The sequence below is a fragment of the Phyllostomus discolor genome, chromosome 7, assembly GCF_004126475.2.
Source record: "Phyllostomus discolor isolate MPI-MPIP mPhyDis1 chromosome 7, mPhyDis1.pri.v3, whole genome shotgun sequence".
In the NCBI taxonomy this organism is placed as follows: domain Eukaryota; kingdom Metazoa; phylum Chordata; class Mammalia; order Chiroptera; family Phyllostomidae; genus Phyllostomus; species Phyllostomus discolor.
In genome coordinates this window covers 139,069,840-139,085,311 of record NC_040909.2, presented here as the reverse complement: position 1 = coordinate 139,085,311, position 15,472 = coordinate 139,069,840, and the positions used below count along the sequence as shown (strand labels likewise).

Below are 15,472 nucleotides of genomic sequence, written 5' to 3'. Positions count from 1 at the left end.
CAGTTTCTGTCCATGGCTTGTAACGCAGGGGGCTTCCTCTTGCCCCCCATCCCTTGGTCTCTGGAACTGGGAGGGGGCCTCTCTGGATCCCTGCACAGCCTTGCATGGGGAGGATGCTCGTGCACCTTTGTGAGGCTGGCAGAAGGCAAAGAGGCACAGAGCTGGAGGTGCGGGCGTGGCCTCACCCCAGGGACACCCGGCGAGTGTCCCCGCTCCGCCTCCCCCACCAGCAGGTTACCTGACAGCCCTGCCCAGCACCTTGGGGCCAGGAAGGGGGGGCCACGCCTCTCCCCTGGCTTGGTTGGGCAGGGCCCCCACCCCCTCACGGCCCGTCTGTCCTCCCCAGTCCGAGGACCTCGGCACCTGTGCCCAGTTTGAGAGCAGCCGGCAGGCCCGCAGCGTGATGCCCAGCGCCAGCTGCGTGTTCCCCACGTTCACTCTGCGCAAGCCGTCCTCGGAGACCGACATCGAGAACTGGGCCTCCAAGCACTTCAACAAGCACACGCAGGGCCTCTTCCGGCGGAAGGTGTCCATCGCCAACATGCTGGCCTGGAGCAGCGAGTCCATCAAGAAGCCCATGATCGTGACCAGCGACCGCCACGTGAAGAAGGAGGCATGCGAGATCTTCAAGCTGATCCAGATGTACATGGGCGACCGGCGCGCCAAGGCAGACCCGCTGCACGTGGCCCTGGAGATTGCGACCAAGGGCTGGAGCATGCAGGGTCTGCGGGACGAGCTGTACATCCAGCTGTGCCGGCAGACCACTGAGAACTTCCGCCTGGAGAGCCTGGCGCGCGGCTGGGAGCTCATGGCCATCTGCCTGGCCTTCTTCCCACCCACACCCAAGTTCCATTCCTACCTGGAGGGCTACATCTACCGGCACATGGACCCCGTCAACGACACCAAAGGTAAGGCCCAGCATCCGGGCCCCTGGCACCCCGGGCTGTGCCACCGGCCAGGTAAGGGAGAAACTGAGAGCTTCCTGGCCTGCGCCGGGCAGCTTCTCAAAGGCAGCAGGTGTGTGAGGGCGGGCGCAGTACCTCCAAGCAAACACACGTGTCCCCCAGAGGCCACATCCTGGGTTTCCACTAGGGCGCGGGGTCCTCGGGGAGCCTGTCCTCGGCACTGAGGCCCTGAGAAGTGCTGCACGGTCCGTGGCCGCAGGCCAACAGGTGGGGGCCAGGACGAGGACGCACAGCCTTTGTGTCTGAGCCAGCTGGTGTCACTGGCCAGTTGCCCTGCCTGACCAGGACAGGGAGTCCACAGTAGCCCATGTGCTCTTACTGTATTCATTTTCAGCTCTCCTTCAGCCTAGGGTGTGACCACCCTGGCCTGGCTCAGGCGGTCTGTTCTGGGGAGAAGACGGGGGTCCTGGAGGAGGGCTCCTGAAAGCAGGGAGGAGCGTGGCGGCCATAGCGTGAATTGGCCCGTCACCAGCAGGATGTGAAGGTGCTGTCGGCTGAGCTGGTTCTGAGCTGCCCAGAGTGGTCAGAGGTTGGGACCAGCCCAGGTAGCCACCTGCTGACAGCTGCCTGGGGCCAAGTGCAGGGCCAGCTCCCACCCCAGGCTCCCAAAGGCCACAAACTGAGTTCTTCTGGATGCAGACATGGCCCGGACTCGGGGCCGTGATGCTGCCAGCCAAGCGGCTGAGCTAAGTCCGGGGCCAGGCAGAGTGAGTGCCATCAACAGTGGGTGCATGTGTGCGCACACGCTCACACTCTCACACGTGCCCTGTAAGTCAGACACACATACCGTAGCCTGCTCTGCAGGAGTAACCGTGTACCCAGTCCAGGTGTGTGTGGGGGGGGGGGGGGCGGGCAAGCATGTGTGTGTACACAGTGATGGGGCCTCAGGGCAGGACAGTGCCGGGTCCTGGGGCAGGGGAGGGAGCGCAGGCATCATCCAGCATGTCAGTTGTTGAGAAGCAGGTCATGGGAACCATGAGGTTTTCACCCAGGTGTGCAGGTTTTGAAGCCAAACCCTGACCACAGCAGACAGGTCTCCCTGGGAAGCTCCCTGCACATGCAGCCATGCTGGTTGGTGGGCAGCCTGGCTCTGTGTAGGGCTTCTTGGGCTTTTCCAGGAGCAAGTGGGCCCTTGTGGGCTCCTGGTCCGGCTCACCCTCTCCCAGAGGCTTTACAACGTCACTACTTTGAGCTGAAACCTTACAGGAATGTGTCCTCTGCTCAGCATGTAGCCCTGGGGCCAGGGAGGGCCCACCATGGTAAAGGTGTGAGTGAGCAGTACACGGACAGGTCAGAGGCCTCCGGGGCCGTTCCTGCCTGCCAGGGATTCCTCTGGGAGCTTGGCCTCCAGGCCCCAGTTGGGGTCCAGCAGGACCTTCTTTTGACACAGAAGTTTGTGTGCCTTTGTCCTGGTGTCTGTGCTCTGGCAGCCTGGCTGGCCCGTAAGAGGGAGTCAGATTGGCCTGGGCAGCCCTGGCCGAGTGAGGCCCAGGTGGTCTCGGGGTACCGTGGGCCCTGAGCCCACAGAGGAAGACGGGGCCTGTGTGGTCACGCTGACAGACATCTGCATCTGGGCCGTGGGGTCTGGTCTCACTTCCATGGCACAGGGCCCTCCCCAGCCCCGAGACCCACTCCCAGTGGGTGTCTGCCACAGGTCCCGCTGAGCGATGAGCCCAGAGCTCATGTCAAGACCATGGGTGTTGGTTGATCGGTAAGGTGGGCCCCATCGGCCCAGGAGAATGCAGCCTCTGCTCAGAAAAAGGGAACTGCAGCCCATGTCGGGAGTGCCAGCAAGGACAGAGCTGAACCTGTCTGCTCCCATGTGGGGCATCTCACCCTGGACCGTGTTGCTGGCTGTGGCCTCAGAAGCCTTTGATTCACCTGCCAGCGTGTGCGTGGTATCTACTGTGTGGTCGCCACGGTCAGGAACCAAGGCACCACACAGTGAACCCTGGTTCACGTGTTCCCCCACCTCCAGCTTAGCTTCGTCTCATACATGGTCACGCCTGCATGCCACTCACTAGCAGGGTGACTTCACAGCTTGTCTCCTGGGGACCGCCCTCAGCAGGTGCTCGCCCAGACACTGCAGGGCGCTTGGTGGCAGACACACCCACTGCAGCCCTGCCATCTCCTCTGCAGGGCAGCACATTGCAGATCTGCAGACCCTGCGGTTTCACTTACTGCTCACCCATTCCTGCCTCCCCAGCACTTACGGGCTTCCAGGGAAAGACAGATTGGACACCTGCACTTACTTGTATTCCATTTCGAACTCCTGGTAAAAGAACAGTGAAGAAATTTTTAAAAGGAAAAAAAAAACCTCACAAGGGAATATAAATTGGTGCAGCCACTGTGGAAAACAGAGTTGCAATTCATCCAAAAAAATTAAATGTAGAATTTCCATAAGATCCAGCGATTCTGGGTACAGACACAAAAGAACTGAAAGCAGAGACACGAAGTTATATTTGCACGCCCACATTCACAGCAGCGTATTCACAACACCAAGAGGTGGAAGCAGCCCGAGTGTCCATGGACAGTAGAACATTGTTCAAGCTCAAAAAGGAAGGGATTCTGACACATGCTGTAGCATGGATGAATTATACTAATGCCATATGGATGAAGTGAATGAAGCCAGTCACAGGAGACCAAGTCCTGTGTTACTGCACTGCTCCGAGGCCCCCAGAGCAGTAAGACTCATAGAGACAGAAATCAGAAGGGCGGTTACCGTGGGCTGGGGGAGGGAGAAACCGAGAGTCGTTTAATGCGCACAGAGTTTCCTCTTGGGAAGATGAAAAAGTTCTGAGACAGATGTAATAGTTGCACAACAAATACATGTAGTTAATGCCATTGAACTGCACAATTAAAATGATAAATTTTATGTTATGTATGTTTAGCACAATAAAGAAATAAAACTTACAAGGACAAAGAGAATGGAAAAGGAAGAACTATGTTTTGGAAGCCGAGAAGCAGAGTGCGTGGACCCGTCCGTCAGAGGAAGCTGATGTGGCAGGCCAAGAGCAGGGGGCCTCGGGCAGGCCAGGCCAAGGAAGGCGCAGAAGCCGAGGCAGGAGAAATCCCTTGAAGGCTCAGTAGCGGGTGGAGCCATTTCCCTCTAACAATGGTTTGGAAAGGGTGTGACCTCGAAGCTGAAAACAAAAGAACTAGTTGAAAGTCTGTTTGAGGGAAAAAAGCAGCTACAGCAGAGTCAGTAAGAGCACGGATTCTGGACCCAGAGCATCTGCACTCAAACCCCAACCACATTTTCAAAGCAGGGCATACTCTGAGCCGTAAAATAAGCATCAGTAAATGTTAAGGAACGTGAACCGTAGGAAGTGTGCTCTCTGAGCGCGACAGAACTAAAGTGGTGATCAGTAGTGCAAAGATGTCTGGAAAATCCCCAAGTATTTGGGAACTAAAGTATGTACTACTAACTAACCCATGGGTCAAATAAAAATCAAAAAGTAAATTAGAAAGTGTTTTGAACTGAAAGAACGTGCAAGCAGAACATTCTGAATATATAGGATGCAGCCAAAGCAGTTTTTAGAGGGAAATTTATAGCCTGGGTTAGAAAATAAGATCTGAAGTCAGTGACCTCAGCTTCTACTTTAAGGAACATTTTTTAAAAAGAGTACCATTATCTTGAAAATAAGGAGAAGAAAGGAAATAATGAAGATCAGAGTAGAAAGAAAATGGAAAAATAATGCAGAAAATCAGTGAAATAAAATACTGATTCTTGAGAAAATCAGTAAAATTGATGAACCCACCAGACTGATCAGAACAAAAATAGAGAAGACACAAATTACCAGTATCAAGAATGGGAAATGATATCACTACAGAGTCAATAGATGTTCATATTAAGGAAATGTTATAAGTAACTTAAATTTCTTGGATGTAATAAACTCAGTCCTCTCAATAAGAAATAGATAACCAAACTGCAACTACATGCAGGAAGGAAAACGGGGAAAAAGAATAGATGACCAGAAAAGTCAAATATCTAAAGACATTTATTTAAGGTTTTTATGGTTTTTAATATCCTCGTATATTAAAGAAATTTAGTCAGTGCTTAAAAAGTCTTCCCACAAAAAAATTCCAGGCCCAAATGGCTTCACTGGTAAATTCTACCAAACATTTTATTGTTTGTACAGCAGTTCTTTCTAAACTCATCTAGAAAATTGAAGTGGAGGGAATATTTCCCAATTCATTCTACACCAAAATTACAAAAGAGAAAAGTACAAATTGTTAGCATGAACCTAGAGCAAAAATTCTTTTTTTTTTTAAGATATTATTATTTACTTTTAGACAGAGGAGAAGGGAAGGAGAAAGAGAGGGAGAGAAACATCAATGTGTGGTTGCCTCTCACATGCCCCCTACTGGGGACCTGGACCTCAACCCAGGCATGTGCCCTGACTGGGAATCAAACCAGCGACCCTTTGGCTCACAGGTCAGCATTCAATCCACTGAGCCACATTAGCCAGGGCCATTGTGGATGTTCTTAATTCCACTGAATTGCACACTTAAAAAGTGTCAGGAAGATACCCTCTAGCCAGCATTCCATGGAAGGTAAAAGACTGGCTGCTTTCTCTTTAAGATCAGGACCAAAGCAGAGACCTCCCTTCCCCACTTCTGTGCCCCCTGGTGCTGGAGGGTCTGGCCAGGGCAGAGTCACGAGAAAGACACAAAAGGTATCCAAATGGGAAAGCAAGTGTGCAGTTGTCTGTATTTGTAGACAACACAGTCTCTATGTACAAAATTCTGCCCTGGCTGGTTTGGCTCAGTGGACTGAGTGCCAGCCTGTGAACCGGAAGGTCACAAGTTCGATTCCCAGTCAGGGCACATGCCTGTGGGTTGCAGTCCAGGTCCCCTGTGCGGGGTACATGAGAAGCAACCACACATTGATGTTTCTCTCCCTCTCTTTCTCCCCCCTTCCCCCTCTAAAATAAAATATCTCTCTAAAAATAAATAAATTCTTTTTTAAAAAATCCTATGGGATCTATAAAAAATACTACTGGGACTAACAAGTGAATTCAGCAAGGTTGCACGATATAAAAAATCATGTTTCTATGTATTAGCAACAAACCATTGGAAATAGATGTTTTAAAATATCATTTGCAATAGATTTAAAATTGATAAATGGGTAAATCCGACACAGGATGTATCACACTTTCGTGCTGAAATCACAAAACATTGCTGAAAGTCAAGAAGACCTAAATTAATGAAGAGATATACCACGTTTATGAATCAGAAGACTGACTTACTGTTAAGACATTACTTCTACCCGGATTGTTCTGTAGATTCAATGCTAATCTAAATTTTAATTTTTTTAATTTACAAATTAACAGGCTGTTTCTAAAATTCATAGAAAATGCAAAGAACCTAGAATAGGCAGAATACTTTTGGGGAAAAAGAATGAAATTGGAGGACTGCCTTTACCTGACTGCAGGACTGATTTAAAGATGCAACAATGCGGAGAGTGTGGTGCTGGCTAAAGGCAGAGAGAGGGCCAGCAGGGCACAGGGGCAGGCAGAGGTGGACCCAGGCGCACAGTAAAGGGGGGAGTGTTTTCCTCAAGTGGCGCTGGGGCAGTTGGACACACAAGTGCCTAAAAGACGAGCTTTAACCCATACTTTGTACTATATGCAAAAATTAACTCAAAATGGATCATAAGCCAAAATATAAAACTATAAAACTTCTAGAACAGAACACGGAAGAAGATCTTTGTTTTCTTCAGTTAAGCAGAGGTTTTGATATGTGACATCTAAAACACTGTAAGGAAAAAACATTGATGAATTGGACTTCACCATAATTGAGTCTGCTCTTCAAAAGACACTGTTAGGAGAATGAAAAGATGAACAAAGTCGCAGACAAGCAAGGACAAGGAGGCGGGCGGGATCCGTGTGGCGATGAGTCAGAGTGGGAGGCTCGGGATGGAGATACTGGGAGACGAATATACACAGGGACGTAACACATCTTTTCTGGAGTGTCAGCCAAGAGCACCCAGAAGCAGCGGCACCCCAAGAGCAGTGAGCACATCTGACACCCAGATCCTGGTTTCTAATACCATTTTATATCAAAAGGAACCAGAGCTCCCTGGAGCAACTGCTGGCTCCAGGGCTGGTGCAGGGAACGTACACGGTGCCAAAGCAAGGACGTGCTGGAGGGTGAGGGGGACACCGGGTGTATCGCAGGACGCAGGAGCCACTAAAAGAGCTCCCAGTGCTCAGAGCTGGAGCATTCTAGCAACAAAATAAAGTTGTGTCAGATTATAACCTGAAATGTTAACTATCTGTATTTCCATTCTGATACAAAAAATGACTAGATAGCTGTCTCCCATGCAGGAGGTGGGTGGCGCACTGTCAGGGAGTGGAGTGTAACTCTGACCTTCAGAGTGGCCTCTGCTGAGACTTCCTTCTAGATACCGCGTATGGACAGGGAGCAAAGGGTCCACTTCAACTGCAGGTATTTTGTGCGGGGCGGGGTGGGGGCATGTCCAGAGCCACTCAGGAGCAGGCCTAGAGTACAGCCACTTAAGGGGTGCACCCCTGCCTTCCTGTGCTGGCGGGTCTCGGGTCCTGAGCTGACTGTGCTCCCTTCCCACACCTGCTCAGAGGGCCTCTGGCACCTCCCCAGCCCTACGGCCCGGCTTGAACACACCACCTCACGTCTGTATGAGCACATGCCCTGTCCCCAGAGTGTGAGCAGGAAACAGTCACTGAACAGGATGTTCGTCCACATCAGCACTCTTGGGCTGGGGTCCCACAGCCCCCAGCCGGGCACTGGCTGGTGGCCCCACCTTCCCGAAGGAATGGGATGGGCTGCAGCCCTTTGGCAGCCAACCAGGCGGAGCCTCCGCAGGCCCGGGGGCCTCCTCTAGCCCCACGGGGACCGCGTGGGCACTCGCTCAGCCTTGTGTTCGTGGTCCTCACGGCTCTGTTTGCTCCCCAGTGACACAGCACATGAAGGAACTCCTGGAAAGGAACACTAAGAAGAAGTCCAAGTTGAGAAAGAAACCCAAGCCCTATGTTGAGGAGCCGGATGGTAGGGCCTCTCTCTGCAGCCCATGCGCTGCGTCTGCACAGCTCTGCTCTCCGGCCTCGGCCGTCTGACCTCCTCTCTCTAACCGCTTCTGGGCTGAGGGCGGGGCACTAACCTTCAGGCCTGTGGCCTCGTCCTGAGCAGGCTGGGGGCCCTGTCCCTGACGGGCTCCTGGGAGAGGCCGCACCAGCCCTGTGCTTTTCTCCGTGGTGCTCGGTAGTTTTCAGCTTGCATGCTGGGTTCTCAGTAGGGAGGGGTTGTGAGGATTAGGTGGCTAGGGCCTGCAAGAGGCACCCTAGGTAGGTGTTTGGTGAAGGAGTACCTTGGGGGTGAGCACCTTCCAGCCCTGGCTCAGGAGCCCCATCCTGTCCCAGTTCTAGGGAAGCCCTATCTACCCGGGGCTGTGCCCCCTCTGCAGGGGGAACTATGAGTCCTATTGCTGTCAGGTCAACGCCCCCCACCTCCCCTCTTCCCCATCCTGGGTGCACTTCTGCTTAACCTGCTGCTCTTCCCCTGAGGCCACTCCATCCTCAGGAGGAGGGGCAGCTGAGACCCAGGATTTCTGGCTGCCCTTGGCCCATTCTTGTCTGGGACAGGAGGGGAAGGAGCCCTGAGCTCCGGCCTGAGCCCATTTCTCGAGAGTCAAGTAGCAGCAGCCAAGTGGAGCTAGGGGTGCAGCCACCGGTCCCCTGTGGGCCTGGAGCTGCCAAGCAGGACCCTGCAGCATGAGATGGTGCTGGGTGCGGGGGAGGGTCTAGACCCTCGCACAACAGCACGGACTCTGGGAGAGCTGCTTTTGTTGCTCCTCTGCAGACCTCTGTCTCCCTGCCTGTAAAACAGGATGGGCGTGCCCTGGCAAGGCCAGACGGGGCAGTGGGCTTGGACCAGAGAACAGCCTTTGGCAGCGTGTAGGAGACAGGCATTCCTGCCCCTGCCCCGCAGAGGAGGAAGCTCGGGCCCAGACGGCTGCACCTGGCAGCAGTCACCAGCTGAGAGGGGGCAGCCGCAGGGTCTTCAGACCCCAGTCTGTTGGAGAAGCCAGGTTGGGATCCAGGAGGCCCTGGGACAGAGGTCAGGGCGTATCTCCCCCAGTCCCCGAGACTAGGACAGGTGTCACTCACCTGAGGGAGAGGTAGGCCTGCTGTCCCCCCGGGTGAGGGACAGCGAGTCCCTGCTGCGAAGGGCTCTGAGTGCTCGGAGCTCAGCCCAGGCCCCATTGTGGAAGCACCGTCCGTTCTCCTAAAGCAAGAGCTCACCCATGAGGGCCACACCAGCCTGTGGTGGGGGGTCCAGGGGCTGCGTCCGCCTGGTCAGAGGCTGCAGGCAGCCTCCTCTGCCAGGGGTCCAGGTCCCTGGGGACCTGAAATGGGTTCTCCAGGGTCTAAACATCTAAGGGAAATGTTTATTTATTTTTTTATTATCATTTGTTTTATTTTAATCATGGTTCAAGTACAATTTTCTCCCTTTTACTCCCAATCCAGCCCACCCACCCAGCCCTCCCCAGGAAATGTTTACTTTTATTCTGATGATTCTAAAAGAGTCCCCTTACGGGTTATAACAACAGAACTTTTGTGAAAGTTAGAAATGAACAGATTTTCATGACTGAAACATGTTTGTGTTTTTCATACTGGGGTCCCAGGATCCCTATGCCCACAAAAAACTGCTTCCTTTAGAAGACTCAGACCTGTAGGTTGGAGAATTGGGTCTAGAAGACTCCCTTGGGCAAGCAGATGGGCCCCCTGGGCTTGGCCTCACTGTGTGTCCTCTGTCTTGCTGCTGCCTCCCCTTCGCTACCCTTTCCTGGGCCAGGAAAGATGCGCCATATGTTCGAGACCCTCCTGAGTAGGGTCTCCTCCCCTCTCCCTCTTCCCTCTCCCCTCTGTATCTGCAGAGCCCCCGGCCAAGGTTCCTGAGGTCCTTGCCCTCAGGATGCCGGCGCAGCCCCCCACCCCCTGATGACCCCCAGGGACAAGCTGTGCTGCCAGGGTGGAGTTGCAGAGAGCCCGGAGTCTGCCCTCCCCACAACACCGGGGCTCAAGACACAGGCCGCCCTCCACACTCATCCCGTTTGCACCATGGACCAGGCCTGGGTGTCCCTCTCCTGAACCCCACCCAGGCAGCCCTAGACCTAGCAGGCAGGGGGTCCTAGTGGCTGAGGCCTTCACCCAGGGTCTCTGATGGGGGCCAGGGTTGCAGGAGAGGTGGGCCTGCTGTCCAGCCAGCCCCAACCCTCCCTCAGTGCTGGCCCAAGGCAGCGGCTTCTGAGTACCTCCATGCTTGCTGCACATCGAAATGGCCAGCTGGGGAAGGGAGCTGGAAGTTTGGAGGTCCTGGGACCCAGGCCTTGCCCCATCCTGTCTGACTCGTCCAGAAGAGTAGGTCTCATACCCAGACTGCTCTTCCTGGACCATGGGGAGGGGGCGTTGGGGGCTGGCAGAGGGATGCCTGCTCCAGCCTAGCTCTTCTGGAGGTGAGAGAAGTGCCCCTTGCTTCTCCATGTGGATTTTTGCCCCAGAGGACAGCCCTGGAGAATGAGGACCCACTGCCCTGGGCGAGGGGTAGGCAGGGGTAGGCCAGCCAGGATGCCCAGGGCTCAGGTAGGGCTGCCTCTTCTCACCCTCTTTGCTGCTTCCTCTCTTAGTTGCTGGCTGGCCAGCAGCCCCTGCGCCCCATACATCCACGCCAAGCCGACCAGCATCCGTTCTTTTCCAGGGGTGGCGATAAGCACATATGCCAAGTACTGTTACCACAAGCTGCAGAAGGCAGCCCTGACTGGGGCCAAGAAGGTATCAGCATCCCCCAGGACAGCTGGGCAGGGGCGGGGGGGCTCTGCCAGAGACTCCCAGAGAGGGTACAAAGGGAGGCGGGGACCCTTGGGCAGCCTGCACTCGGGGAGGGGCAGTAGCAGCCCACAGTGTAAAGGGTGCCACAGGGAGCCCCCTGGGCTGGCAGTCAGGGAAGGCCTCAGGCAAGGACGCACCCTCAACTCAGGAACTACTGCGGACAAAGGGGAGTGTAGCTGGGCCAGGGCGTCAGGCAGCCAGCCTAGTGAGGGTGGTAGCAGCACCAGCTGCCCTGAGCCTGCCACCATTTGGCTGATGTGATTAGGTGCAGAGGGCAGGCCCCGGGACCACCCTTTCCAGAGAGGACCCTCACCCTTGGCAGGTGGGCTCAGAAGACCACCACATGCTCCTTTGCTCACACCGGGCCACCTACCAGCCATGGAGGTCTGAGAGCCCAGATCCATCACAGGGCTCCTGCCAAGGAAGCCTCCCACCCCCACAGAGGGGTGAGCCCCTCCCATGCGGGCAGACGGGCAGGTGGTCCTAGCAGTGCCTTCCACTACTGATTCCCTGACATTGGCCATCATGGGGACCACCTGCCACCTGGAGGACTTTGGCAGCCACACCTCTTTCCACAACCCATCCTGTCCTCTGTGGCTCCTAGCAGGTAGGAGGCTGTAGTCGCCTTAATCACACTACGCAGCTGGGCCTCATCCCCCGGACTGTTGGGACCTTCGGCCATCCCCCCTTCCCGTCCACCCTCCTGGGCGCAGTGTCTGCAGCCATCCCCATCCTCCCTTTCAACCCACTGCCCACCCAGGAAGCCCCGGAGTTCTCCTGCGCCTGACCCACCCCCACCTCTGTTGAGGGCACAACTGCCTCCCACTGTCCCAGAGCCTGGTCTCCCCTTCCCACTTCCTCTCTCCGCTGAATGCATTGCTCCAGCCCTGACACAGACTTCAGAAGCCACTGCCAGCACCCACTCAGGCTTCTCTGCACCACCACCCCAGGGTGACCACATGTGGCCTAGACCTGTCCAGCCTGGTCCCTCTCACTCCTGGCAGCTCCTGGACTGCCCTGCCCAGGGGTCACTCTCGTCCTCCCGGGTGCTGTAGGCAGTGCAGCAGGAGTACCCCTGGTGACTCTGGCCAGGGGTTTGGGGTGTCCCCAGCTCTGGGTGGGCAAAAACCTGGAATTTCAGGGGGACGAGAGGACAAAGGAGGGGGCAGCCAAAGCTAGGGGCAGTCGGGAACTGGGCCAGGCAGGACAGAGTGGGGCTGTCTTTGCAGGGGCTGAAGAAGCCCAACGTGGAGGAGATCCGGCACGCCAAGAACGCCGTGTTCAGCCCGTCCATGTTTGGCAGTGGGCTGCAGGAGGTCATGAGCATGCAGAAGGAGCGCTACCCTGAGCGACAGCTGCCCTGGGTACAGACACGGCTGTCTGAGGAGGTCCTGGCGCTCAACGGTGACCAGACGGAAGGCATCTTCAGGTGCCGGAAACCTGGGCCCGGGGTGTGAGAGCCTCAGTGGCTCCACCACACGTCTCGGCAGATGGGCCATGGGGCACCGGGCCTCTGAGCAAGCAGAGGCACTAGCATAAGGGTGGGGAGAGGAACCCTGGAGCAAGCGGGAGGCCCAGGCCACTGTGGTCAGGAGAGGCAGGGTGGGGGCCTTCCTTAAGAGGCAGGTCCGCTGCACGGCGGACTCCCAGGCCCAGGCAGGAGAGCTGCTGGCAAGGCAGGGCCCCTGCAGACGTAGCGGCCTGGGGCCCAGGGGGTGCTCCGACTCCACCCGCGGGCAGAGCCTGAGGTAGGAAGGTGGAGAGGTGCAGCAAGCCCAGCGGTCGGTCCTCACCTGTGATTGGGGGTGACACCCTGTCCCATCCTGCTGTCGTGACTCACCTACCCAGGCCCCCAGAAAGACATTTGGGGAAACTGAGGCTTGTGGGTTTGGGCCTCAGTGGTCCTGCACAGGAATGGGTCTGCAGGGCGTGGGAAGGAGGCCAGTCATACGGAGAGGGGCTGAGCGGCCCTGACTGAGGAAGCAGGGTTCCTGCTCCCTGACACCCTCACTTTACTCCGTAGAGTCCCTGGGGACATCGATGAGGTGAATGCCCTGAAGCTACAGGTGGACCAGTGGAAGGTGCCTACAGGCCTGGAGGACCCCCACGTCCCTGGTGAGTCCCCAGCCCCTGTGGTAGCAGGAGCAGGCCCAATCCATGCAGTTCAGATGCTCCTGCTCTGCTGGTAATGCGGCAGCAATCCTGTCCACCGGAGGCTGCCCCGGCCGTCTCTCCAGCCTGGCCTGCTCACAGCAGCTGTACAGCACCCCTTGGAGAGGTCCCGGTTTGCAGGGCAATCCTAGCATAATCCTCCAGGCCTCTGGGATCAGTCCAGGTCCTCAGGTTCCTGACCTCACTAGGATCTGGGCCACCACAGGCTTGGCCGGGCGGACCTTTGCCAGTCTGATCCACCCTGCAGCCCCTGGAGTGGCCTGCTGCCCCGCCCCCACACAGCCCCTTTCATGTCCCCGTTGCGGGGTCAGGAGGGCGCTCCTCCACACTGCGCTCTGCCCAGGGCTGAGCCCACGCTGTGTCCGCAGCGTCGCTGCTGAAGCTGTGGTACCGAGAGCTGGAGGAGCCCCTGATCCCGCACGAGTTCTACGAACAGTGCATCGCGCACTATGAAAACCCCGAGGCAGCCGTGGCCGTGGTGCATGCACTGCCGCGCATCAACCGCCTGGTGCTGTGCTACCTCATCCGCTTCCTCCAGGTGCGTGGCTGGCCCCTCCTTGGACACGTCCCACCTGCATCCCTGACCTTGCACCTGCCATACCCCTACACTCCAGGCAGGCCCCGCCCCCACCATCATACTGCCCGCATCCCCGACCCCCAGGCACGTCCCACTTCCTGCCCCGGCCCACCAGCCACTGCCCCATACAGGTGTTCGTGCAGCCCGCCAACGTGGCCATCACCAAGATGGATGTCAGCAATCTGGCTATGGTGATGGCGCCCAACTGCCTTCGCTGCCGATCAGATGACCCGCGTGTCATCTTCGAGAACACTCGCAAGGAGATGTCTTTCTTACGTGTGCTCATCCAGCACCTGGACACCAGCTTCATGGAGGGCGTGCTATAGCACGTGGGCTGAGGGACTGAGGGTGGGGACAGAGCCAGGCTCGGGGGCACCCGGGCCAGCGAGCACGCGGGGAGGGGGGAGGGAATGCCCCAGCCGCGGAGGTAGCATGCCAGGCTCCGCCCATGCCCGCCCCAGCCCTGGAAATCTGCCCCCCATCTCCCTTTTCCAGGCCTGAGGGCTCAGCCAGGGCAGAGGGACTGCCAGAAGGGTGCCTCTGGCCCCACCCATCTCGTGGCCAGTTCCTGGGCTTGGCCCCCAATACCCCGCCCCGCAAAGCCAGCCACCGGTCAGCCCTGAGAAAGTGCCTTCTGTTTCCTGGAGCCAAGTGACACTGCCCCACCCTGGCGAGCCGTAGGGCACAGAGCTGCCTCCCCAGGGCTTCTGCTCAGCCTGGTCCTGGCCAGAGCCCTGCCAGGTTCCCCCTCCCTCCTTCAGTCTCCTGGTCTGCAGCTTTCTCCCTCCCAAACCCCTGCCACTTGTGGCCTCCACCGTAGTGACTGCACGGGAACTTGGGGGCTCCAGGGCACTGGGCTGTCCACCATCAGAGCCAGGCCCAGCTAGCCCAGGGCCTGGCAGAGCATCTCTGGGGTGGGGAGGGGCCCCCAAACCAAAGTCCTCTTGGGGGGGCAGGCTTGGGCAGGCATTCTTGGGGCAGGGTGGGGGAGGGACGAGAGTATTTTTTCTTGGTGTAACTACAATTTAGAATCTATCCTGCAGCCCAACCCGCCTGTGTATAGAGATATAAATAGAGGGAAAGATATAAGAACTAAATTTGCTAACGACATAGTTTTAACCCAAATGCTATTTATCTCCAAGCCTTCCTAGCCCATCCTCTGTGCGGAGCAAGTTGTCACTCCTTTCTTTTTTTATCCGCTTCTTGGCTTCTGACCAAAACACAGACCCTGCCCCATCCCCAAGGGGACCTGCATCGGATGAGAGGGGAGGAGCTGGGGTGGGGGAACAGGGGGGCCCAGGACTGCCCTTCCTGGGGGCTCGAGCTGGGGAGAGGGGACACCTACACTTTCAGTTTGTACATTTTCCATTTTGGAATTTTCAGTTCCAGTTATAAGACTTAATTTCTCCCTACTTTTTATATATATATATATTTTTAGAGTTGAGTTTTTATTTATTAAAAAAGCCCAGCCCTGCAGAGGCCCCCGTGACCCTGGTGCGGGGCAGGGGGGTCCTCAGTCGGATGGTCTTGGGGCCTGGGCGGTGGCGACTAGGGTCACAGACTCTTGCTCTGACGCATGGACTCGAGAGGTGACAACTTCGTGTGAATAAAGTACATATGGAAACTTGCGAGCCATGGTCGCTGCCTGTCGCCTCTCGTTCCTTCCGGTAGCTGTGGGGGTGTGGGCAGTCCGTCCCCAGCCGGCTGCTGATACGGGCCTCTGGAGGGACGCTGGGGGAGGCGGCAAATAGGGGGCGGGTTGGGAGAGAGCGGGCTGCTTTCCCGGGGTCGGGGCGAGGTGACGAGCCGGGAAGGAGGCTCCGACCTGGGGCCGGCCTCGGCCACCTGGGATACCTGACTTGACCGCAAATGCCCAGCGGGACAGC

General features: G+C 56.6%; 1 protein-coding gene across 4 annotated transcripts in view; it reads left to right on the top strand.

Annotated features, from left to right (window-relative positions):
• ARHGAP39 (Rho GTPase activating protein 39) overlaps positions 1 to 15,214 on the top strand; it is a 55,446-nt gene extending 40,232 nt beyond the window's left edge. For 3 of the 4 annotated variants that reach the window (XM_036031589.1, XM_036031588.1, XM_028533708.2), the window contains 7 exons: positions 347 to 908; positions 7,905 to 7,997; positions 10,707 to 10,780; positions 12,067 to 12,266; positions 12,861 to 12,952; positions 13,378 to 13,547; positions 13,718 to 15,214. In XM_036031589.1, the coding sequence (XP_035887482.1) occupies positions 347 to 908; positions 7,905 to 7,997; positions 10,707 to 10,780; positions 12,067 to 12,266; positions 12,861 to 12,952; positions 13,378 to 13,547; positions 13,718 to 13,912 (1,386 nt within the window). In that variant the 3' untranslated portion in view covers positions 13,913 to 15,214. The remainder of the gene's footprint in view (positions 1 to 346; positions 909 to 7,904; positions 7,998 to 10,706; positions 10,781 to 12,066; positions 12,267 to 12,860; positions 12,953 to 13,377; positions 13,548 to 13,717) is intronic. The other variant, XM_028533709.2, reaches the window with a different exon arrangement.
• Positions 15,215 to 15,472: the final 258 nt, after the last annotated feature.